The sequence below is a fragment of the Haliaeetus albicilla genome, chromosome Z (genome assembly GCF_947461875.1).
Source record: "Haliaeetus albicilla chromosome Z, bHalAlb1.1, whole genome shotgun sequence".
Taxonomy (NCBI): domain Eukaryota; kingdom Metazoa; phylum Chordata; class Aves; order Accipitriformes; family Accipitridae; genus Haliaeetus; species Haliaeetus albicilla.
In genome coordinates, this window is record NC_091516.1 from 63,624,370 (window position 1) to 63,648,433 (window position 24,064).

Below are 24,064 nucleotides of genomic sequence, written 5' to 3' on the forward strand. Positions count from 1 at the left end.
GCCTTGCAGAAATTCCAAAGCAGTACAGGCTCCCGTTTAAAACTATTGGGTCTGAATTCCCCATACCGCGTTGCTCCTGCTGTCTCACTACCTTACTTACATTGAATAGTATTCGCTTCCCAAGAAGTACTTTTGGAATAATCTAACAGTACACTAAAAAGGGTTGTAGAAATAGTTACAAGAACTGATTTTTCAGATCCCAAACCCATAGTCTTTACTCTCCAGAATATTGATTCAGTGGTATTTTCCATCATTCTGCTTACCCAAATAGTGCTGAGGAGCAGAGACTGTGGGATTAGTTTCCTGCGCTCTCCTGGGCTCAAACTCACAGGGTTTGATAAGGGGTAGAAGAAGGAAGGAATGTTGAAGGAAGTTGGAGCGGAAGCGGAACATAGTGTACAGAACCAAGGTGATGCATCCAGAGTAACCCAAATATGTAGCAAGCACTATGTCTTCTGAGTCCCAGTCCAAAACTTCAGCTAGAAAATTGATCTTTGCATTTTCAGTGGAGCCGTAGAGACAAAGAAATTGTGATAAATAAGTTTTTGATCTGTTTTCATGACCCTCAAAGTTATCTTGGAATTTATATCAATGTTGCAGCGTATATGAATGAGATTAATACAGTTGTAACAAAAAAGGGGGGAAAAGTTGGGAGGAGCGGGGTGTTTTGCTGTTGTTTTTTTTTAACATGGGCTTGGTAAAACAAGTATTTTTGTTCAAGAGCTTAAAAGAGATTAAAAAACCGGTGTCTTTGGGATTATGAGAGTGTGGGAATGGAGCTGCTTTTACATCCAGAGCTGTTTAAGAGTTTGCTTTTACCTGGCAGCTGTGCCTTTGAGCATTTGCATAGGGCTTTGATCTGGGTGTCTGAATAGGACACAAGGGACAGTGTGCCAGGACATTATCATTAAGTGTTCTGTATTTGTTCTCTCAGCTGCTTACTTTGCATTGTAATGGGCTGTTGTTTTTTCATACAATTCCCAGCCCCCAGGCAGACAGGGGCACAGGTGAATCCTGCCTGCAAGTACCACTGAGCAAAGGTTTCTAAGAGCAAAACCAAATAGTTATTCACTGCTTTCTATAAAACTGCATTTGCACACTTTTTTTGCAAAACAGTTTCCTTATGCTGCCAACTCCACCAAATAAAAATGTTCCCTTTGAAATTCACCTCGTATCTTTCTCTCGAAGATTTAATTGGATAAAATGGTATCAAGAGGTCTGCACCGATCCCAGGATATGATGACAATTTTAAGTAGGGAGCTATTGTGGAAGTTTTCCTTTGGCAGCTTCCCTGAGCTCCCTGCAGACTCTATCCCCCAGCATCTAGCGGTCTATAGACAGAAATCAGTATTCCTTGAGAAAGTAAAAGGTAGTAGCAAGTTACAGGACCACGTGCCAAGTCACAGAATTCACAATCAGTTACATTGGTGCTTCCTCTTCTGAGCGCTGGGAGGCGTGTGGAGGTCTTGGTGACAAACGTGAGGCTGTTTCAAAGAGATTACTCAGCATAAAAAAGATTCAGCAGCGGAATACTTCCAAGGGCAATATTTATCTGCCTGACACAAGAAGTGAGATGTCCGAAATCGACACAGCAAATTATGACAAATTGAGACTCATGAGATGAGATGAGTAATGAAATTAGTAGATTTCCTCCCTTCGCTTGCCTGTTGAGGAAGGACACACCTAAGTGAAAAATAAACTGCCAGGCCGCAGTAATGTAAAAATGTGAATGCCTGTGCCAGGGATGTGTGTCGCCTTATGCCAAATTAGATGTCTGGGCAGTAAGTAGGGCAGGGGCAGATTAACAGACCAGGCAGAGAAAGCAGCTCTAGATTTCCTTTTTTGACGTGGTAAAAAAAAAAAAAGTTGGAAGGCACATATTGCATATGATAGCAGGGAAAATTATATCGTAATACAAACAGACATGCACTGCAAAAGAGAAATTTGCAGTATTTTGACCTTGGAAGAAAAAAAAAATAATAAATTGGAGTAGAGTTGAAGGGAAAAGTTGATTCTGATGTTCTGACAAGGGGGCTTTCCAAAGCCCTTAGCAGTCACCCAAGCATCCTTCTGAGGACAGCAGTGATGGATGCTGCCTGACCGTGAGTTATCTGTGGTGAGCAGGAGTTTGAGGATTAATCGGAAGAGTAAAGTGCTGCGAAGGAGAGAGCTCTGGAAGAAAATTGCCCGTGAAAGAGAGAACGGGAACAAACAGGAAACAATGGGAAACACGCGGGGCAGGTTGTACGCAGTTACTTTCTACCCTCAGGTCTGTGTTTTTATAAAAGCTGAAATGCTTTTGCTTATTGGCAAAGAATGTGTGGAGAGAGCAAAAGCCTTTGCTTGGCTGCAGGTTGGGAAAATTGCCTGTGAAGGTAGTTCCAAGTATTTTAGCCATTACTGGCCGAGCGGGTAAAGGGGAGTCCTGTGGCAAGGCTACAGCAGTAGGCAAAGGGATCTTTGTCCTCTCCTTCGATCTAGTCAAACAAGTTGCTTCAGTCTTCACCACTACCTTACATCTTCCAGTGACTCGGTCTCTTAAAGGAGATTAATATTATCAGCCAAGAGCGGGTGAGATTTACATAGCCTTACTGTAGTACTCTCAGCCTGTGCTGGAGGAAACAACAGCATTTCAGGCTGTGGCTGTATTACCGCATTAGCTGAAGGTTTGACTTGGGGTCTCAGCTCGACCCCACTCCTTACGCTTTGCTTTAGCGCTAGTCTAGCATAGGCAGCTGGCTTCAGGCCTGAGGTTTGTCTCAGGTGTGAGCTGCACGCAGGGGGTGGAGGCATGGCTGCCGATAGTCAGCCCAAGGGCAGGTTTTCTTTTTAAATGCTCCTCTCAGAATAGTTTGGAGGAATGAGCTTCCATCAAGCGGAGTTCATTAAACCTTAGAAAGCACAGAGCGGTCTTTGAAATGGCAGAAGTTCCACTAAGCTGGCAAATGAGTGTTGTTATTTCCACACTGCTGATTGCCGAGCGTTTATGAAAAACCAGAAGTAGTTGTGGTCCTGCTTTGGAAGGGCAGAGGATGCAGGAAGAACGGGGTTGCACCGGGGCATGCCATTTTCATAGTCATTTAATGAAGAGCATGGCTACCATGTCAGGTTGCTAACAGACGTTCATAAGTCCTTTCATTTTCACCTTTTGATGGCTTGGGCATGTCTCCACAAATGAGAACGGGGAGCAAGGGGCAGAGCTCCTTGGACAGCAGGTCAGCAGGTGTGTTTTTTACTAGCAGGTTACGCAAAGTTCCCGTGGACAGAGCTCTTGGAAATTATCCCGTCACTGAAAGCTAATGAGAGCCCTTTGGTCCTGTGGTGGACTCTCTGTCGCGTAAGCAGTGGGGTCGAGGCAGCCTGTCCCCGAGTGCAGTGTGGCGATTTCTCACAATTTCTCAATGTGCTGATGCAGCCCGTTCTTAAGAGCGAGAAGGTGTGCTGCGGGGTGGCGCTGTGCATATGTAGCGTGTATATGCAGATCCTATGTGGTATTGCCATGGTCAAAAGGGGCAGGAGATTGCATACGCTTCCTTTAGAAGCTTCCTGACATCCCGTTCAGCACCTGCACTGAACTCTTGACTTGATGAACTGGGCATAAATTAGCGTTCTGTTAACTGCAGTGGTGTTAGGTAGCTGGTTATATCAATGTCAAACGCAGCCAAGGGTTCAGGGATCAACTCCCCATAGGAGGAATGACGACGAGGAAACAAAACCGCCGTGAAGTCAAGTGTCTTGTCTTGAGAGCTATTCTCGAGCTGGCAGAAAGGGGAGAAAGACAATTTTACCTGGGTACTCAGTTTTTCACATGTTCCTGGGAGTGTTGGAAAAGGTGTGTGATTGCTGCTTTGAAGAGAACCGCTAATGAAGTTACAGAAGGAGGGGAACATCCATGCTCTGCTCAAAGGCAGCTACCTTGATCTGGCACGAGCTGTCACCTGTGTGACCGGATCTCGTGGTTCTGTGTCAGGTGTAATAAAGAAGTCACGCTGGAAAGCGTGAACATTTTAAAATAAGAACCACACTTTAAAATGTGTTCAGGTAACATAGGGAATAAGTCACAAGTATTTTGCTCTGTGTGCGTGTGTGTGTGTTTTTACCAGCTTTGTGTTAGGGCCTTCCTCTGCTTTTTCCTTTTCCCTGAAATCGAGCACTTCTGTCCTCTGATTTGCAGCTTTCGCTTAGTTCATGGTGCTAGAACGCTCTGTCAAGAAGATCCAGACCATTAAGCATTAGGCTGCGTGCAGTTCTTCACAGGTGTCTACGTTTGCTCCGTAAGATAGTACCATTTTCACATGACATCTTTTGCATTGACAAGTCTTAGTCAGATGCAATTTGAACATCTCCAAGGAAAGTAAATCTCTTTCCACAGTTGCATACAGATGCTCAGCAGCATCCATGCTTGTTTTTAACCATGCATGGATCATGTCATTGATTCACACCATATGTTCAGTTATGTAGCTTTTGGTGGTTTATTTCTTTTTTCTGAGCTGTTTCACAGAGAGAATAATTTTCTGAGATGTCAGTTAGGCAGCAGTTGCTGTGCGTCCAAAAGGTAGCCGTGCAAGCCTTCGATCTGCCAGCAAGTGTCAAACACCTGCCTGTAGTTCACTGGGATGTGGTGGCCATCCAGATTTTGAGAAGTTACTTCTCGTTTCTCAGAGCTGATTCTTTTTTAATTCCTGCAGCCCTACCTAATTTGTCACGTGCATGATTACAAACAGTTGAAAGTGGTAACAGAACTTAAGTCAATGACAACGCTGCCAAACAGAAATGGTTAGCTTCATTACACCTGCCATTACAGCAGATACTGCAATGGGCAGTGACCCTAACAATCGCTTTTTGGAACGAGTGAGGCAGCTGCGCTGTCCAATCTGCTTGACATTCGGCCTCCAGGTAGGTCTTGCTGCAGCAGCTGGAGGCACGGGCTGCCACGCCAGGGCAGAGTGCGTTAGAAAGTGCGTTAGAAACAGCCCACGTTTGGAAGGAGGCTGCTCTTTTCCCAGCAACCGGTATTTCTTCATTGCAACAGCTGATGTTTTTCCGGGTCGGATGACACAAATATGCGCTAATCTTAATCATCGCAAGCTGTCCTAGCTCCCTGAGGACAGTTCTGTGGCCGTGGGTTTGCCCTTCAGTAATGACACGCTTGACCTTTACATATTCTGTGCAACCCACAGGCTATTGCTGGAAAGTGCAGTCTGCATGTGGAGACAATTTCAGTCGGTGGTTGCAACGTGCTGGTAGCTAAAAGCTTTCTAGTTTGAGGGCTGTGCATTTTTAAGTCAGTAGGCAGTGGGCTGTGCGTGTGACAGCTTTTTCTCAAGTAGAGGCCATGTAGGATGAGGATTGGTAAAACTTCGTACGTTTGCTCCATTTGAGGTGTTCCATCAGCGGCCACCATCGTTTCTTATATTTCTATTGATGAGTCATGTCTGCTCTTGCTTCGCCCCTGCCTGCTGGCCTGAACACTTTGGGGGTGTCCCAGCAGCGGGGCCAGGCTGGCAGCCCTGGAAAAGAGCAGGAGAAAGAAGGTTTATGTGCTGTACGGCTGGGTTTGGTCAAAAGGAACAAGATCTCTTTGTGCCCGACTCTGAAATCCCAGAGGAGAGTCCCCTTGCTCTGCACGCTGCTTGAGGTGCAGCAAAGAGGAGGAATACGATCGAGCCCTGAAGGGTTTTCTGCCTGTGGGAGGCAGGGAGTGTCTTGAGAGAGTGGTGTCAATCCCATCTAATCTTTACCAAACCTGCTGGTTTGGAGAAAGGACCATTTCTACTTCTTGCAAGTAAGGCTGGTGTTCAGGGCTGTTCATAATTTGTACGCCAATTATTCCAGTGAGGCTCCACCTCAGGAAGGAGAAGTCGCCTTCACTGTGCCTGCGAGGAGCGGAGACGCAGCAGAGAGTGCAGGGGCAGAAGCTGGGAGAGCTGCATTTCGGCTCCAACTTTGGCACTGGCCTGCGGTGCCGAATCTCACTTCCACCAGTGCCTCATTTTCCCCATCTGAAAACCTCCGAGAGTCGTGTGTCCCTGAGGACTTTGGGACTTACAGAGAAAAGTGCTATGGAAGAGGTGGTTATTTCAATGCTGGTGACATTAAATGCCACCGGCCCAAAATACGCCGCTGGAAAACCCACAGAGCCAAAAAGCTGTATTTCTAAGCGTTACGTTTTTAATGCTGTGCAGGTGGGGAGAGTGAGAAGGCCAAGGATAACGGGAAGCAAGTGAGGAGTAATAGCAGTTTGGGCTTGCAAGAACTAGCTAACGTTAGTGTTATTTGGTGCACATCGTCATGGGCTATGAGTACTGACCCGCTCCTGCTTGTCCATCCATGCATAGTGAGCAGGAGGAGTGGACCATACTGAGTGTAATTCCCTCATGAAATATTGATGTTGAGACAAACTAGAGCATTTAATCCATTGAGATTTTCCATTTGCTGCTTTGTTAAGGAGGGCATAAAGTAACAGAGCTGAGACAGCTTTAGGAGGCAAAGCTTGCGGGAAAAATATTCTCTTTCAAAAGATTCACCGCTCATAGCTAGAATAAAGCATACAAGGTTACAGGTCGAGTAAGCCTGCTCTTTGCCTTTTGTGTTTGACAGGAAAAAAAAGTGTAATGTTTTATTTCTTTAATTCTTTATCTTTACGGTCATTTGGTTTAATAAAAATTATTACTTCTTGCTCCTCAGTGGCATTTTTCAACAACAAAAACGTGTACAGCTGTCACCGAAATCGGGAAATGAACTCCTTAACACCAGTGTAGTATTAAGAAGCAGGCGTTCTTTATTGCAGCGCTGGATGCACAGGGGATGGTTCCGCCTATCATGCATACTGTATGTTGCATCAGTCAAAGCTTACATTACCCTGTTCCATGCACATGCATTAAATTTCCTGGAATGATTAGACGTATTCAATGGATTACCTGGAACTAATTATCATGTTTACATAGTCATTATGCAGGCGGCCTGGGTCTCCGAGGGGCTTCCCCGGGGGTCTTTAGAGGTCTCTGGTGGTCCCTAGTGGCTGTAAAAAGGGCACCTCTTGGTGCCGTGCCCGTGAGCTCTGGGTTCCTCCTTTCCATGCATGGTCACGAGTTGGCCCATCAACCATTTGGTCTCAGATTGTTACAAAAGTTGTTAGCTTCAGCTGATTTTCCGGTGCTTATCTAGACAAAAGCATTCTTTAGTTCTTGCTATCTCTAGTTAACACAGGAGGCCTATTCAGAAGCATCCTTGAGCTATCGATGTTACTTACAGTCGTTCTTTGAATTGCGAGAGTTATTTCACAACACAGCCAGAACTTTTGGATCAGCTCCACATGAATCTATCTTTTTACTATTATTGGACGTTTGAATTTACAGTGTAATTTTTGATCTCTTATTTCAGAATTCTCAGGTGAAAATAGCTTTTGCTGAACTGACTTCCTGACATGAGGGGTTATGAAGGAATTACTTCTAACGGGTGCTCTAAGCAACAAAACGCGCTCTTTACTGAAACGCCATCGTCTTATTTATGTTTTGAGAACAGTTACCTTTTTTTGAACTGCCAGTTTAGTTTTATTTCTAATTTGTGCTCATTTCAAAACATTTGGAGAAAAAAGAAGAGAGGCATATATGCACTGAGGAGCAGGTCTGATGAGATTGCACAGGAGACTGCTACTTAAAACTAGTGGTTTTTACAGCATGACAAGTGGAAGATCTATAGGCTTGTCTGTTTGTTTATTAAGTCTTTTTGGCCTGCAATGAAATAGTGAGATGGGACAGAAGTTTTTGTTGACCACTTTTTGTTGATAAGGGGAACTCCCAAGTTTCTGCAGCAAAAACCCCCAGGCTGCTTCTTACTGAGCCTTATGGAAGGCGCTTGTAACTAGCTGTGATTCTGATTCTAGAGAGAAGGACAGCACCTTCACAAACTGCAGTTGTGAAAAAGAAGGCTGGAGGACGTTTTGAGACATCATCCAGTGAGACTCCTCCCTTTCCTCCAGAAACAGCAATCCAAGCAGACTCTCTAGGTAATTACAGCTTATGTTTCTCCTTTATTTCTTTCCTAGACCTCCCCCTTATTCCAGTTTGAGTTCCTAATTTCTTTTCCAATAAGCTGTCCTCTTCAAGGAAGTTTGTTTCTTTCTCATCAGAAGCTATCTTCTGCATATTGGAAGACTTGTATCTCTGGCTGTTCTCCCTCTAGACAAAACTACTACTGCTTCTTCAGCCATTCATCAAAGGCTACCTTTTGCAGAGCAGTCCTTATTCTGGATTTCTGTCCGTTGGTTTACCATCACTAGTTTGAAGTGTGTTGAACTGAATTTACCAGTATTGGATAGGAGAGAAGTTTTAGGTCTATCTCACAAGATCTCAGCCCACCCTATCCAGTTAGGTGATATGTATCAGTGACCTCAGGATCCTGCCTTGCTGACTGTAGTTATGTTTTATTCTGCTATACGCCATCTCATAGGAAAAAAAAAGTAATCCTTGAACACGTAGAGTGATGAGAAGAATAAAGGACTCTCGTAGCCAGATAAGCAAAAGTATCTGATGTATCGCTTGTAAGAGCTCCGCGATCTGTTTAACGGGACAATCAATAGGCCGCAAAATGTTCACGGTAATATTCTGATTGGCAGTATAACCTTGAACTAGACTCAGGAATTCTTCTCCTCCAGCTTTTTTAAGCATGGTGGCCTCCACCTCCAAAAATGAGTATACGACAAAACCAAATTCTGCATCCAGTCACAGAAGTGTAGGTCTGGAGGGTTTCCTCTGAATAAAAAGAAATGCATTAGGATTTGCACCAGCCTGAGGATCGGGAGGGATCAGGATCTCTCCATCAGGGAGGTAATACAGCAGAAAGAAAGGTACAGTGGTATAGATAAGTGGAAAATACAGATAGTGGAAAGATCTCATGGTATACATGCAGCACTCTGTGCTGATCAGTTTGCAGTACATTCAGAACACGAGCTAAGCCATGTCCCCGTGAAACTTACAGGTGATTTTAGCCAAATTTCCCTGAAGAGCCAAAGCTCTGCTAATTTCAGAACTGATTTTGATTCTATTATCTTGTCAAAGATACAAAGATTTTCCCCTCGCTTTCCCCTTTTCCTCCCTTTCCTCCTCCTTACTGTTTTTCTTTTCTTTTTCAGAGAAAAAAAGATGAGGAGCTTTTCTTCCAAGAGGTCAGACTAGAGAAACATATACTTCACACTAAAATAAAAACACCAAGGACCTACAAGAATGGATAATGCATGGCGGAATAAGAAGTATGGTCTAATAAAAAGTACTACTTCTTGCTCCTGGAGCTGTGCTCAGGGTCCCCAGGGGACAGTGGGGCCCCTGGGGGTGGGGTGGAGCGTTTAGCGAAGCCTTCCAGGACGGCGAGCGTGCACGAGAGGATGCGTTTGCCAGGCACATCGTGTGCCCACATCTGGGGTGTTCCGAATCGTCTTACGTCTCTGATCAGAGAATAGGTCAAAGTTAAGCGAGAGCATTGAGAAAGCTAGGAGTTCTGCTTTACCACGACCGACTCCTTTTAAGCAGCTAAACCATGCCTTCAAAGCCCTCCAGAATATAATAGCCTCTGTAATTTACATCCACTCCTGTGCTACCATAGCCTCAGAACCTGACCCCAGGACTGCCAGATGCTGTTTAGGTCTCATTCGGGGGCGGCCCGCGTGCTCCCGTAGCTCAGCTTTGGTGCCTTCCACAGCGCTCTCCAGCCCTGTTCTGCGGGCGCGAAGCCCCTTCGGCATTGACCCCCGTTCCTTCCTGGCTTCCGAGAGTTTCTGCGTGGCCAGCCGAGCGGGGCTGAGTTGAGATACGCAGGCGGGAGTGTCAGCGCAGCAGCCTGAGGTGCCCAGTGGGGCTGCCCTGCCCACGCTGGGGCCAAAGGTGGGTGGGTCCACCTCTGCGTGACACGGAGGTGGCTGCTGCGGCAGGTCCCCGCAGCCCGTTGTGACACAGCACGGTGTCACAGTGGGACACCCGCATCAGAGCGGCAGCTCGCGCTCCCCACGGTGCCTCTGTCCACACTCCCCGGCGAGGCCTGGGCAGCGCCAGGGCTGCTCTCGCCAGTGCTGTGCTGCGCAGGAGCTGCCCTGCTGCCAGGAGGAGGCAAGGGGAGGCCGTGGGAGAGTGTTGGAGACGCCGCTTGGGGAAGTGTCGAGGAGGAAGGAGAGGAAGAGGAGGAGGAGAGGAGCAGAGGGGTTTTGGAGCAGGACAAACGCCTCTTGCCCAGCTGCCGCAGTGCAGGGGGGCAAAGATGATGAAGTACCTGCTCTTCAAGCCCTTGGGGCCCAAGGATCTGCCAACCCTCAAGGAGCTCACCACCAGTGGTGAGGCCCCCTTGCAGGAGCGCTGTGGGAGCCAAGATGAAGTGGAGATGAGCTGTGGAAACCCTGAGGCTGGGGCTGGGGCTGGGGCTGTAGCAGGGGTTTCTGGAGGGGACCGGCAGCTGCAAGGAGAGCCCTGCCTGGTGGTGCCTTGGGGCTCGAGGGTGGCTTTGGTAGCCCAGGCCTCTAGCCGCTGCCCATGTCAGAAGGCGGGATCCCCTTCCCCAAAACACTACTGATGCCTGGGTTTTGCCCCCAGGCCTCTGCGGGGCACAGGGTGGGCTTCTCGGAGGCCGGGGGTGGTCAAGAACGCAGCTGGGCAGCCCCGGCGCTGCGAGTGTTTGCTCAGGGCGAGGGGCAGCTTGAGCGCACTCCGCTGTCGCCTCCGTGGGCGGGGGGAGTGCTGGATGGTTGTCAGTTGCTGAGTCAGAGCACGGCGTCCTTTCCTTTGCTTTCCAGAAATCTGCAAAGTCTGGGCTGGCGCATCTAGGTACATCCGGAGACAGCTCTTGCAGAAGAGGGTGAGCCTTGCCTCCTGGCCGTGGCCCATCCTGTCCCTCCGGGCCTCCGGAGCAGGGCACGACGTACCATCCCCAGGGCCGCCCGCGTGAGTCGTCTGGCAGCCTTGCCGCCTCTGCGCAACCCTGCCAATGCTCCCCCTCCTTGCTTGCGTTTTCAGGCGGTGGACATCGGCGTTGGGACATTTGCACTTGTCCCAGCGCGTGCCACGGTGGGAGAGGACAAGGCTTTGCCCGTTGAGAGACCCGTGTTCCGGCCATGCAGGTTTCTGAAGAAATTCTACAAGCTCAAGTGTGCAAAGACCAAAATTCCTGGTAAGAAGACGGGTGCTTCCCCTGCACAGCCCTTGCGTTCGGCTTGCTGCCGACACCTCCGTGACATGGCCGAGCAAAGGCTCTTCCCACCTGGAGAGCGCTGAGCGCGGGCACGCGTACGGCAACCCAGCAGCCTGCCCCTCCCCGGGGAGCCAGCCTCATCTCCCCAGCTCACCCTCCGCTCCAGCTGGTTGCTCGCAGCAGGAGGCAGAGCTTCTCTTTGCCTTCTCCTGTCCACCAGGTCCACTCTGGAGATGTGGCCGAAGGTGAAGGGGGAGCACTCTCCAGCAGAGCGTTGCCCGAGGGCTGGGCGCCGATGGCACCTAGTCTCAGAGTCGGCCGAACTGCAGTGGGAGCGACTTGGTCGCTTTGCACTTGTTTCCTAGACGAGACGCCGTTCGTTCAGCTGGACTTTGAGCAGATTGCCGCCGAGATCCACTTCCGCCGGGAAATCGTGGAGCGGTGCATACACGAGACCCTGCTCTTCTTCGCTGGGGCCCTCCAAGACGACAAGGAGGTGGAGTTCTCCTTCAAGGGCATTGGCATCCTTGCCGTGCGAAGAAAAGTGGTCAGCATGACCTTCGTGGATGACTGCCTGCTGGAGCTGGATGGCACGGGCAACATGCCGGCAGCTCTTCTCGGGGTGAGCTTGTCATTTCTGCAGGGCTCCTCCTCGGGGCTCTGTGGCAATGCTGTCAAGGCTCTCTCCAGCTGCTTTCTGTTGGCTGCCGTCACCTGCCTCGCCACCCGGCCTAGACACGCTCTCGATGGGCTAGGCCAAGTCTCGGTAGCGCCTCGGCCCCTGCGAGGGAGGGGCTGATGACATCAAGGGAGAAGGTGGTGCGAGGCTTCCTGAGAGGCAGCCTTTGTGTCTCTGAGCAGCGAGGTGGCTGGCCACCTTTGTGAGCAACCAGCAGGTGTCCTGGGCGTCTGCTGATATGTCCCTGTCCCCTCGCAGGACTCCAAGATGATGCGTACCGTGGCCTTCGCGGGCAAAAACGATTTTAGCCGGCTCAGTCGAGATGAGGTCATCACGCTGCCAAGGTGAGCAGGACGGCTTCTGCAGGCCCCAGCTGGTCAAGGAGCAGCTGCTCAGCCCCTGCTGTGGGGGCACCCTCTTGCCGAGGCGCGTCTCCTGCCGAGCTTAGGCAAGACCAGCGCCTTCCCAGGAGAGCTGCCCGGTCTGCCCGCTGCTCACTCCTCCCCGGCTTGGAGAGTGCAGACAAAGCGGCCAGTCCGCTCTCGATGTGCCCTGAGAGAGTGAGAGGCGGGAGGGTCTGCGGGGGCAGCAAGGAGGGCGCGTGCGGCGATCACCAGCTTTCTGGCGTGAAGGCAGGGGAAGCACCGGCAGAGGCTGCTGGAGACGGTGGGGCCCCTCCAGTGCCACAGAGAGCTGCGTCCTCCAGAGACTTGGCAGTGGCTCCCACAGGTGCCTGCCAGCAGCTGATGAGCGCCAGCCCCCAAGGGAGCGTGGTGCCCTTTTGCCCAGCTGGTTCCTTCCTTTTTTCCAGGCTTGCACTTGAGACCCCTCACCAACCGTCGGCCCCTGCGATTTCTCTGAAGCCCAGGAGAGAGCCGGCGCCATGGGGCGGGGGTGCCCGCAGAGGTAATGTCCCAGCCGAGTGCTGGCCGGGGGCTGTGGGCGCTCCTGTCAGGCCCGCAGGGTCCCAAAGACGTTGTGCTGTCCTCTTGCCTCCCACTTGCAGTGAGCGTGCTGGACCCGGTGTTCCTGGCTCAGCGGAGGGTTTCTCTAGCCAGGCAGCGGGCGAAGGAAGGCGAGCAGGCAAAAGCCAAGGAAGCTGGCCAGGCCAGGTGAGCCTCGCGGAGGAGCGGTGTGGCTGGGGGCGCGGGGGCACACGGTGCCCTCGTCGTAGTGCGAGGGAGGTGTTTCCCTCGGCCGGGGGTCTGCCTGCGCCGATGCCGAAAGGCCCCGGAGGCGTTGTCCTGCCAGACACGCGGTCCTCCTGCCGAACCGCCTGGCGGTGCCGGAGCCGGGCAGCAGGCTGCGAGCCCGTCCCGGAGCAAGCGGCTCAGACTGGGCTCCCACAAGCTCAGCCTGCCGTGCCTCTTCAGAGTCCTGCCAGTAATCCGGGAGAAGTCCCAGGAGGAGCTGAAGCAGCCCAGACCTCCAGCTCAGCCGCGGTTGCAGCTCCCTGCGTGCGTTCCGCAGCCCTCGGGAACGGTATGCCCTAGGGATTTGCCAGCCCTGCGTCACGTCTCAGGCTCTGGGCCAGGGCAGGAGAGGCGGCAAGAGCTGCCCACCGTCCCAGCCCTCCCGCCCTGCCCAAGCCCGAGGAGACTAACGCCGCCTGTGTGGTGTGTGCCTGGCCTCCAGGGAACGGGCTCGCTCCGCACCGAGAGGGCAGAAAAACGGCTCCGGCTGCTGATGGCATCCAAGCGCCGAGAGGTGGAAGCGGACGTGTGGCGCCAATACCATGCCAGCAGGGCGGGGCGGAACACGGAGCGAGGCCAGGTATGGCATGCACTCCCAGCCCCCAGGAAAAGGGCATTTCCCCTCCCCGCTCCCCAGGAGGGGAGCAGGGAAGGTCTCCCGGCACGGGCACGGCAGCTGTGGCCAGCTGGCCAGGCAGGGGCCTTCTGTCTGCCCGCTGCCCTGCACGTTGCCCTGCAAGAGGAGCTGTCCCTACGGCCCCAGGCCGAAGCGTGCGGTCGGCTGTGGCACGGGCGGTCTGTTGCGTGCCCATACCTCCCCGCGAGGGCTCAGCACCACCGCCCGGAAGACTAAGCCAAGGCTGTGCAAGTCACGCGCCTGGGCTGAAGCCTTGGGAGTGGTGGCGGGGCTTTAGGAGAGTCTCTTCTGCCTTCGCAGAGCCCCTGCCGCCACGTCTTTGAGGATCCCTACCGCCCTCCCCACCTCCTGAGAAAGGCCTATGCCGAGAAGCTGAAGGAGGGGCTGCAGGAGAAGGAGAGATGCCAAAGCGCCGCAAGGCAGAGAGCGTCAGAGGGGCCGGCAGAGCTGCACCTCCCGGGGAGACCGTGGGCAGTGTAAGTGTGTGCCGGCTCCTGCAGAGGCCGGGGAAAGCCTCAGGCAGCTCCCACCACTGGAGGCGTCCGGGCTGAAGACGGAAGGCTGGCTCAGCTGGCTGGGCTCTGCCTTCCCAAAGCAGGCAGCCTGTGCTCGCCCTCCCCGCGCGGTGACTCCCGGGCACCCGGCCCTCAGCTGCGATGCCCGCTCGGTCCCAGCTCTTGGCCCTGCCCGGCTTCAGCCCCGGCCGATCTGCGCTCTCCTCGCCGCAGATGGGTTGGGGCACGAGGGCCCACGAGACGCCACACAGAGCCGCGGGCTGGCCTCGGCAGCACCTCCCGGAACCGCTGGCCTGAGCCAGGCTTTGGGGCGTTGCAGGCCCTTCTGCCCGGCCACAGAGCTGAGGCCCTTTCTTCTGTGTCCTTTAGCACGGGGGAGAAGACGAGGCTGTTGGAGCGCCGTGGGAAGGCCCAGGGACTGCCAGCCACGCCACGAAGCTGAGAGCGCACCGCAGAGTCCAGCGGCAGGGGCCTTGGCCCTCACGGTGGCCACCCGTGTCAGCGGGAGAGCCGTCAGCGGCGGGTGGCAGGGCCTCTGCAAAGCGGAACGTGCCAAATAAAGGCTGCTGGCGCCTGTGCCCAGCCGGAGTGACCGTGCTGCTCCCTGCGCTGCCTTTCTCTGCGGCCAAGGGGACGGGAGGGGCCCTGCAGCCCCCTGGTCAGAGGGGTTTTTGGGCGGGGGGGCGGGCGGGACTGGTCCTGCCAGCCAGTGGCGACAGGCCACGCGACTGGAAGAGCGGCGTCCTTGCCAGGGCGCGGGGCACGGGGGCTGCAGAGCACAGCTTCTCTGCATCCCAACACCACTTTGTAAGGGATAAGCAGAGCGCCAGGTCCACGCTGGCCAAAGAAAACGCCATCAGCTGTGCGACTTGCTGGAGTACCACGACAGTTGTGGTATTGCACTGATGTACTCTCAATCTATTTTTTCAGGGCATCAGCTTTACTCTTGGGTGATTTCATTGCCAAGGCTGCCTTTGTCTCCAAAGGCCGTAATCAAAATACTCTTTTGCTCAATACGGATGGACTGTCTCCAGCTACATTATTCATTATACATTCAAAACTTCTGTTTCTGTGCAGATGAATCTCTGTTTTACTTTGCATACATGTCTATGTTGCAGATGTAAACCTGGACCGAATTTCATTGTTTCCCAGATGTCAGACTAAGGATGAACCTGTCCAAAGTTAAAGTTTAGACAAGACGGAATTTTTGCTTGCTGGAGTCTCTCTTCAGTGTGGAAGTGCTGATTCTTAACACACTTCCCTCCTCCGCCCCCGCCCCCTTGAAATGTTTGGAAAGGAAGCTTATTTTGCAAATACAAAGCGATTCTGCGATTATCTGCATGTATTCTGCACTCACCCCCGTGATGGAGGCCTTTCTTTACTAGAGAGGGGGGTCAAACACTGGAACAGCCTTCGTAGAGAGGTGGTCGATGCTTCCTGCCTGTCACTGTTGAAGAGGCATTTGGACAATGCCCCTCATAACATGCTTTAACCTGGTCAGCCCTGAAGTGGTCAGGCAGTCGGACTAGATGATTGTTCTAGGTCCCATTCCAACTGGAATGGTTCCGTTCTGTTCTGTTCTACTCTATCCTACTCTGTTCTGTTCTGTTCTGCTCTAGTCCGTTGCAACGTGTACATTGTGGAGCTCTCTCCAAGCACAGTACCTTCAGTGAACAACAGGGAAATTGAGAAATTGAAATATATTCTTTTGTTTCTGAGTTAAAAAAACAACATAGGAAACACTTTTTAAGATCACTTACATCCTTACTGGCTGCTTTTAGGATGAAGAGTTAAGGCATCCCTTTGTATTGCAGGCAAAATATTAATCCCGCCCCTGCTTTTGTGAAATTTGTAGTATCAAATGCGTTAGTGTTTCGAAGTGGCTTCTGTTTTTTTCATATAACAAATGAAACCTATAGGGAATCCTAATAGAGATTATTGGTCCTCTGTTGGCTGATTGACTGATTGGGCAATATGACCTGTTTCCTCATGGCTTCCTCACAAGAGAAGGCCTTGTTTCCGTTCACTGAACAAATGCAAGATGGAAAGGAGTGGGGCCTTAAACCCAAACCTGAAATTTTCCATGGACTTGATGAATCTTGGTAATTTACTTCCAAAGAAACACTTAGCAGAATTGCCACTCTTCATTTTAGTTAGTTGGGACACAACTACACAGCTTGGAAAGAAAGGGTACTGACGTAGCCGTCATGTAGTCGTATGCCGTTTACGTAGAAAACTGATTTTGCATTTAACAGTGCTGCTGCTGAAAGGCATCTTCAGACAAATTTTGTCACATGTGACAGCTAACCACATGTTTTGTAGGGAGGCTGTAGTAAACAGTATGAAATAGTAAACCATTGCCCTCCACGTGAGACAAAGAGACACTTCCTAACTACTTCACACACCAAAGGGTTTTGTTCATCAAACCAGTCCTTGTGTTTCTGTAACGAGCGAAGGAGGAACTATTTAAATGCCTCATATTTTGGCATTCCAGTTGGTATATTATTTAGCTTTTTCTTCTTTCTGTTTTTTTGACATGATAAAGTGCCATTACAAGAGGAAAACCAATTCATGTGGAAAAATCCTTGGATTTCTGAAAAGAAACTTTGAATAGGGTATCAAACTATTTTGACTCTCAAGGTCCGGCTTGTTAATTGCTGTTTTTTTTCCTAAGATACAAACAGTTTTTTCACAGTAGGCATTATATTGATGTCTCGGAGACGTTTAGTAACTGATCACTTTGTTCTGTCCTCTGCTGCCATTTCTAAGTTGAGATTCCTCAACTTAGAGCAGAAATCTTTCTATGAATTATTCTACAGGTTGGTCTACTCAGTCCATTTTCTATTCCCCTGGTCCTCAAAGCCATGCAATTCTTCCTGTACTTTATTCCAAAACTGTCTTTGAGAGGGTGGACGGTCCATTGTGACATCACCGTGGGGTGGAGGGTGGCATCACCTGGCGGTGGACTGTTGACGTCAGCGAGCGATGGACTGTGACCTCGCGTCCCTCGCTGCTTATCTTTGGGCGCCGGCAGAGCCTGGGCCAGTCTGGCTCGTGCCTGGACTCCTGCCGAGCGTGCCTGCGAGGTCCGGAGGGTCGAGCGAGGCTTCTCCTGGTGCCGGGTGGTGCTTTGGGGGCTGCCGTCGGCAGCTCTCGCTGCCCGTCCCGGAGCCATCCCCTGGGTTTCCCCGGCCCTGCCAGGTTCAGGCGGCCGGGCACCGCGGGGCAAGCTTGCAGCAGCGGAGGTGAGCCGTGCGGGGAAGCGTCCCACCGGGGTGGCCGTGGGGCGGGCGATGGGGCTCGGGGAGCCGGGAGGGTGTCCTTCTCGAGGGGCCTGGGCGTTCCTTCCTCCCCTCTGCTCCCCTCCCTGGGACAGCGAGCGACCATGGCCTCTCTCCCTTTTGCAGCGCGCGACACCCTTTGGCAGTGCCGGCGCCAGCGAGGGGGAGCAGCTCCTCATCCTCAGCTCTCCCCAACCTGCTGCGGAGCACGAACATGGCCACGGAGACGGAGTGGAGCTGCCCCATCTGCCGCGATGCTCGAGACGACGTCTCTTACGCAATGCCCTGTCGCCACCAGTTCTGCCTGGGCTGCATCCTGCGTTGGACAGAGGTGAAACCAGAGTGCCCGCTCTGCAGAAGACCAGTAGAGAACGTCAGGTTTTCTGTGCTGGGAGAAGACGACTATCTGCAGTTTGTCGTCGCACGCACCGAAGAGTCGCCAGATGCCAGCAGCCAGGCAGGCAGCGCTCCCGGCCCGCTGCCCGAAAACAGCCCCCATCACCCTGCGGCGTCCCCTCCATCGTCTCTGCAGGGGATACCGTCCCCAGCTGAGCAGGGGGTTGCGGGGCCAGAGGCCGTGGGTGGCCTCCTGCCTGAGGTCTGGGCAGAACTTTTCCAAAGGCAGCAGCATCTCCTCGATCCCGTGCTGCCCTGGCTGCGCCAGGAGCTGGAGGCAATATTTGGGGCGTGGTGGTGGGAGGCAAGGAGTGCGGAGAGCAGCATCCTGCACGCTCTATGCATCTACGGTCCGGATGCGGAGGTCATGGTCCGGATGCTGCGGCCTGTCCTTGAGGAATATACAGCATCTCTGGTCCACGGCACCATCAATATCATTGTGCGTCAGTGCAGCAAGGAGGCCCAGAGGCTGCTGCGCTCCCATGGTGCCGGGGAGGAGGACAACAGCCCTGCCGCCAGCTCCAGCTCCGCCAGCTCCAGCTCCGCCAGCCCCAGCTGCACCGGCTCCCAGGAGGGGACTCCCACCCCTCACCCGAGCTCCTCCAGCAGCCCGTCAGGGGCAGAGCAGGAGCAGCCCCAGGAGGAGCCGGGGCAGGAGGCGGCGGCAGGTGCCTCTGCCCAGGGCTGCAGCCGCAGCCCCTCCGCTCCCGGCTGGGGCAGGGACCGCTCGCCCGGGGGGCGCCGGCGCCCCGCAAAGAGGAAGGGCCCCGGCCCCCAGGACTCTCCCCGGCCCTGCAAGAGGCCGCCTCGCCAGCGGCACTAGCAGGGCCCCAGCGACAGTTTCTTCAAAGAAAAGGAAATAAATGCCTATTTCCCTGGCATTCGGGGTCTCTGGGTGCTGCTTTCTGCCCCTTCTCCCGGTGCTTTTCCCGGCCCCCCATGCCCCTCCATCGGCCAAGGGCCCCCAGAGCCCCAGGGCCATGTCGGCATGGGAAATCCTGCTCCCACAGGAAATCCTGCTGCAGCCACAGAAATGGAAGAGGTTCTGAAAAAGCCCGAAAAGGAGGCGAAAAGGGAGAAAGGGAGGAGAAAAGGGAGGAGCCCAGAAGCGGCGAGCAGCCCCGCAGAGTCCAGCGGCAGGGGCCGTGGCTCTCACGGCGGCCACCCGTGTCAGCGGGAGAGCCGTCAGCGGCGGGTGGCAGGGGCGAGGAGGAGGGCCTTTGCAAAGGGGAACGTGCCAAATAGAGGCTGCTGGCGCCTGTGCCCAGCCGGAGTGACCGTGCTGCTCCCTGCGCTGCCTTTCTCTGCAGCCAAGGGGACAGGTCGGAGGGGTTTTTGGGCAAAGGGGCCGGGGGGACTGGTCCTGCCAGCCAGTCGTGACAGGCCACGCGACTGGAAGAGCGGCGTCCTTGCCAGGGCGCGGGGCACGGGGGCTGCAGAGCACAGCTTCTCTGCATCCCAACACCACTTTGTAAGGGATAAGCAGAGCTCCGTGGCTGGTCACAGCACTCTCTCAGAGCAGAGTCACACTGGCCAAAGGAAACGGTGGGCTTGGTGCTCCCTGAAGAGCTATACTCGCATGGATGGAGAAATGTGCCTCCTTGAAGACACTCCTTAGTTGAGCCCTTGGCTGACCCTCAGGAACTGTCCAGTGGCCTTCTTGGTAGAGAGTTTATTCCTTTCGGAAAGAGAGGAACTTTTGGAAGTGAAAAAGCCCCTTTTTGGCGAGGTAAACTACAGCATGAAGAAGAAAGCCCTGATCTGGCAGGGTAAAAGAGCACGAGCAGCAGCATGTGCAACTAAGCGAGACCCGTGTTGCTCAAGGGTCTATACTGGGATGACTACTACTGGGCATCTTCCTTACTGACATAGCTAGTGGGACTGAGTGCACCCTCAGCAAGTCTGCAGACGCCACCAAGCTGAGCGCTTGCTTGGAATCTGGGGGTTCTTTTGGACAGTACAGAGTCCAGCTCCTGCGGGACCTGGAAGGGTGAGATTGCCTTCTCCTTGCGTGCTGCTGGTGCTCTTCCCTCCCATAGTGTGTGTCTTGCCCTGAGCAAGGAAGGGGGAGACTTTTCCAGGCCTGTGTTCGTAGCCCTAGGTACAGCCCTTAGCTGACCCTCTCTGGCCCTTTCAGATGCCCTGGCAGGACCCAAGTTTCACAAGTGAAAGATGGATTTCATGTGAACGGTCTTTGGCCTGCCCAACAGGCACATCGGCTACCTTACATACGATATTGACTTATGCCCTTCTGTTCTCAGTACAATTATACCAGCCCTGCAGTTAATTTATAGATACACCCATACTCACACACACATGGCTGTGTGCATAAGGTAAATATATATGCACAACCATCTACCGTGTGTACCTACTTCAGTATAGACCATGTCAGAACGATCTGTTCCTCAGATGACTTCAGGCGCTAACTCAAGTGCTCCACTCCATAGTTAATACAGCTCAGCAGAGGTAGGAGCACATGCACTGAGAACTGGGAGCTCATGTGGTGCCTTCATAACGACTCCAAAAGGAATTTTCACTTTCAGTTGTACCTTCTGAGTCGTGCTCATTTAACCCTCTCATCTGATGTTACCGAAAGAAACATATAGTTCACACACAAAAAAACCCCTAAACCCTAAGGGCCTACAGGAATGGGTGATGCATGGTGGAATTTTCTTCTTTAGAAGAGATGAAAATTTGGGAAGCAGTCTTGCATTTTGTGCTGTATTACAGGCAGAGATCAATGCCAAGCATGGTACAAAACCAGAGTTGTATCCATTAGTGTGATAATTTTGCCTCAGAGCTGCCTGTATGAACAGTAGATTTTTGCTAGCAGTGCAAAGGCCAAGATGTACTCTGGGCTTTTGTGTGTGTGTTTTCATGAACGTGTGTGTATATGCACGAGTGTGTTTGTGTTTGTGCTCGCTAAAAGGGAGTTGTTGAAGTTACTGTTAATTCTGTTCACTCTTCCTGGAGTGTGAATCCCCTTTAAATTCTCAACATGTGAAGCTGAAGTCCAGAAATCCTGCAGTAAGCTTTAAAGGGATGTCATGGAATCCCTCCATGATGTAGCCCTTTTACACCTCCAACCTGGACAACCATCAGTTAAACAGCCTGTGTTACAACTCAGCCAATATCTGTAGCTCATTTAGCCACAGAGAATGAAACAAAAAAGGCTGTGAAAAGCTCCTGAAAGGAATGATGAAGAAAAAACTGAAGTTTTCCAGTGATCTCTGGAGTACATGTTGGATGGCATGAAAAAGGATGCAGCCACCTCAGCTTTGGCTAGTTTCACAATGCTGAGAAGATACTACTTAGCTGCTTTTAAGGCAGGCAAGCAGAGGTTGCATGTAGCAAAAAGTCTGCTAAGAGAGTGGAAGGACTCACACAAAGGCAGAGCAGCCACGTGCCTGACTGTGTCTTTCCCATTCAGGAGCATTGGCAGGAGTTCCTGGAGGGTGAGGAAACGAGGTAAAAATAATTTTTAGTATACTAGAATTTTGTTTTCACCCTTGGCCTTGCGATGCTTTGCAACTTTGAGAGCATGGGGCAACAAAGCCTGGTTTAAAAAGGGATTTTTTTTTCCTTGAGTTGTACTGCCAGCTGTTGAGTTTTCAAAACATGGCCTTTGAAAGGCATAATTCAACTGATTCTGCTAAACTGGCAATAATTAGTACTGGCATAGGGAGTATCCCAATGTCTGAGTAAGTGTGAAGTACAAAAACATGCCCCAAAGGGAACTGAGAGGGTTGCACAAAAATTTGGTCCTGGAGGTCACCTTTCTAATGCTTTCCCCTTGCAAAAGTATAGAGTCAGTCATGGTGCAGTTCAGAAGTCAAAATGACAGTGGAAAGACCTGACAACTGGATATTAGCTACAGGCTGTTCAGAAGGGACAAGCAAGGAAGGAGGGGTGGAGGGGTTGCCCTCTACATCAAGAAATGGATAGAGTGTGAAGAGCTGTCTAAAGAATAGCCACGAACAGGTTGAAAGCTTATGGATAAAAATTGGAGACCGAGGCAACAACGGGAACCTTGTGGTTGGTGTCTACTACAGGCTGCCTGATCAAGGGGAGCCTATTGACAAAGCCTTCTTACTCCAGCTACAGAAGGTATTGCACTCACAGGCTCTTGTCCTGCTGGGGGACTTCAAGCACCCTGACATCTGCTGGAAAAGTAGCCTGGCAAGCTGTAGGCAATCCAGGAGACTCCTGGAATCCATTGAGGACAACTTCTTAAGCCAGGTAATAGACAGCCCTACCAGAGGGGATGCAATACTCAACCTGGATTAGCAACACAAGTAAGCTAATTTGTGACATTAAGGTTGGAGGCAGTCTGGGCTGCAGTGATCACGCAGTGGTGGAGTTTGCAGTCTGAAGGGATATGGGTCAGGCAAAGAGTAAAGTCAGGAGCCTGAATTTTAGGAAAACACGATTCCAGCTGTTCAAGGAGTTAGTCAACAGGACCCCCTGGGAAACTGCCCTCAGGAACAAGGGAGCAGAACAGAGGTGGCAGATCTTTAAGGATGCTTTCCATAGAGCACATACCCAGGCGTAAGAAATCAGGAAAGGAAGGCAAGAGACTGACATGGCTGAGTTGAGACCTGCTGGTCAAATTAAAGGGCAAGAAGGAAATGCACAAGCCGTGGAAGCAAGGACAGGGGAAGAGTATAGGGATGCTGCCTGGTTGTGTAGGGATGAGGTCAGGAAGGCCAAGGCGCAACTGGAGCTGAACCTGGCAAGGGATACAAAGAATAATAAGAAGGGCTTCTACAGATACATTAGCCAGAAAAAAAAGGTCAAAAAAAGCATACCCCCCAATAAGCAAGACTGGCAAACTGGTAACAGTAGACAAGAAGAAGGCTGAGGTACCCAACAACTCTTTTGTCTCAGTCTTCACTGGCAACCTCTCTTCCCACACCTTTCAAGTGAATGGACCGCAAGACAGGGACTGGGGGAGCAAACTGTAAGACAAGATCAGGTTCATGACCACCTGAGGAACCTGAACATATGTAAGTCTATGGGACCTGACGAGATGCATCACAGAGTCCTGAGGGATCTGGCTGATGTAGTTGCCAAGCCACTCTCCATGATACTTGAAAAGTCATGGCAGTCAGGTAAAACATTTCACCCATTTTTAAAAAGGGTAGAAAGGAGGATCCTGGGAACTACCAGCTAGTCACCATCACCTTTGTGCTTGGGAATCTCATGGAACAGATCCTCCTAGAAGCTCTGCTAAGGTACCTGGAGGACAGAGATGTGATTTGAAACATCCAGCATGGCTTCACCAAGGGCAAGTCCTGCCTGACCAACCTAGTGGCCTTCTATGATGGAGTGACTACCTCAGTGGACAAGGGAAGAGTTACAGATGTCCTCTATCTGGACTTCTGTAAGGCCTTTGACATGGTCCCCCACAATATCCTCTCTCTCAATTGGAGAGATACGGATTTGATGGATGGGCTGTTTGCTGCATGAGGAATTGGTTGGATGGTCACATCCAGAGGGTAGTGGTCAACGGCTCAATGTCCAGATGGAGATCGGTGACATGTGGTGTCCCTCAGGGGTCCATATTGGGATAAGTACTGTTTAATATTGTCCCGATCCAATGTTGGGGAAGGTTTCGATACAATCCCAAGTGCTTGCAATCCCAAGAGATTAAGACACAATGAGGTCAAATGCCATATATCCAAAACAGCTTCTAGTATCAAAAGTATCAAAAATAGAAAATAGTAGCAATAGGATAGAATGGAAGAAAAGGCAGAAATCAAGCCAGCAGCTAGGATAGAGTTGCAAGAATAGTCACCACTGTGGATCCAGCAGCATCCCGTTGGTCCTCAGTCTTCAACTCTTCGGTGGTGGGTGCACACCACAGCTTGTCTCCACGTTTTTTTATAGGGCTTAGTCCGATGCATGCACGTACGTACTGTTCACGCACTGTTCACGTGCTACAGGTTTTGTCTATCACACAACCTTTGCGTGATCAACACCAGAAACCAGTGCATTATCTCAAAGACTACAGTTTCCATGACAATGGTAGTCTCCTCATTCCTGCATGCTTTGCTGCCTCCAGCCTGTCTCCTCCCCTGGATGCCTCTGGCCTGGCAATCATCATTATGGACAGAGGAGTGCCCTGCTTGGCCAGCCCGTCTCCTCTCTGAATGCCTCAGTGGCCTGGCAATCATCCTTACTGGACAGGG

The 24,064-nt window shown here is 51.8% G+C and overlaps 1 protein-coding gene and 1 long non-coding RNA gene across 2 annotated transcripts; both read left to right on the forward strand.

Annotated features, from left to right (window-relative positions):
• The first annotated feature begins 1,951 nt into the window (after positions 1-1,951).
• LOC138683909 (uncharacterized) lies at positions 1,952-12,712 on the forward strand. The gene is made up of 6 exons (XM_069777218.1): positions 1,952-2,269; positions 10,998-11,151; positions 11,538-11,794; positions 12,110-12,195; positions 12,369-12,517; positions 12,663-12,712. Exons 1-6 carry the CDS (start codon positions 2,090-2,092, stop codon positions 12,710-12,712), a joined length of 876 nt encoding a protein of 291 aa, XP_069633319.1. The 5' UTR covers positions 1,952-2,089.
• Positions 12,713-12,855: 143 nt separating this feature from the next.
• LOC138683775 (uncharacterized) lies at positions 12,856-13,596 on the forward strand. The gene is made up of 3 exons (XR_011323213.1): positions 12,856-12,963; positions 13,225-13,333; positions 13,487-13,596. It is a non-coding gene; the product is annotated as an uncharacterized lncRNA (long non-coding RNA).
• Positions 13,597-24,064: the final 10,468 nt, after the last annotated feature.

What these genes read in the sequence shown, in the direction of transcription:
- LOC138683909 (XM_069777218.1), top strand. Translation starts at nt 2,090, where the DNA reads ATGCTGCCTGACCGTGAGTTATCTGTGGTGAGCAGGAGTTTGAGGATT. An exon ending in TGCAAAGACCAAAATTCCTG is followed by an intron (nt 11,152 to 11,537) that starts GTAAGAAGACGG and finishes CTTGTTTCCTAG; the next exon opens with ACGAGACGCCGTTCGTTCAG. An exon ending in TGCCGGCAGCTCTTCTCGGG is followed by an intron (nt 11,795 to 12,109) that starts GTGAGCTTGTCA and finishes GTCCCCTCGCAG; the next exon opens with GACTCCAAGATGATGCGTAC.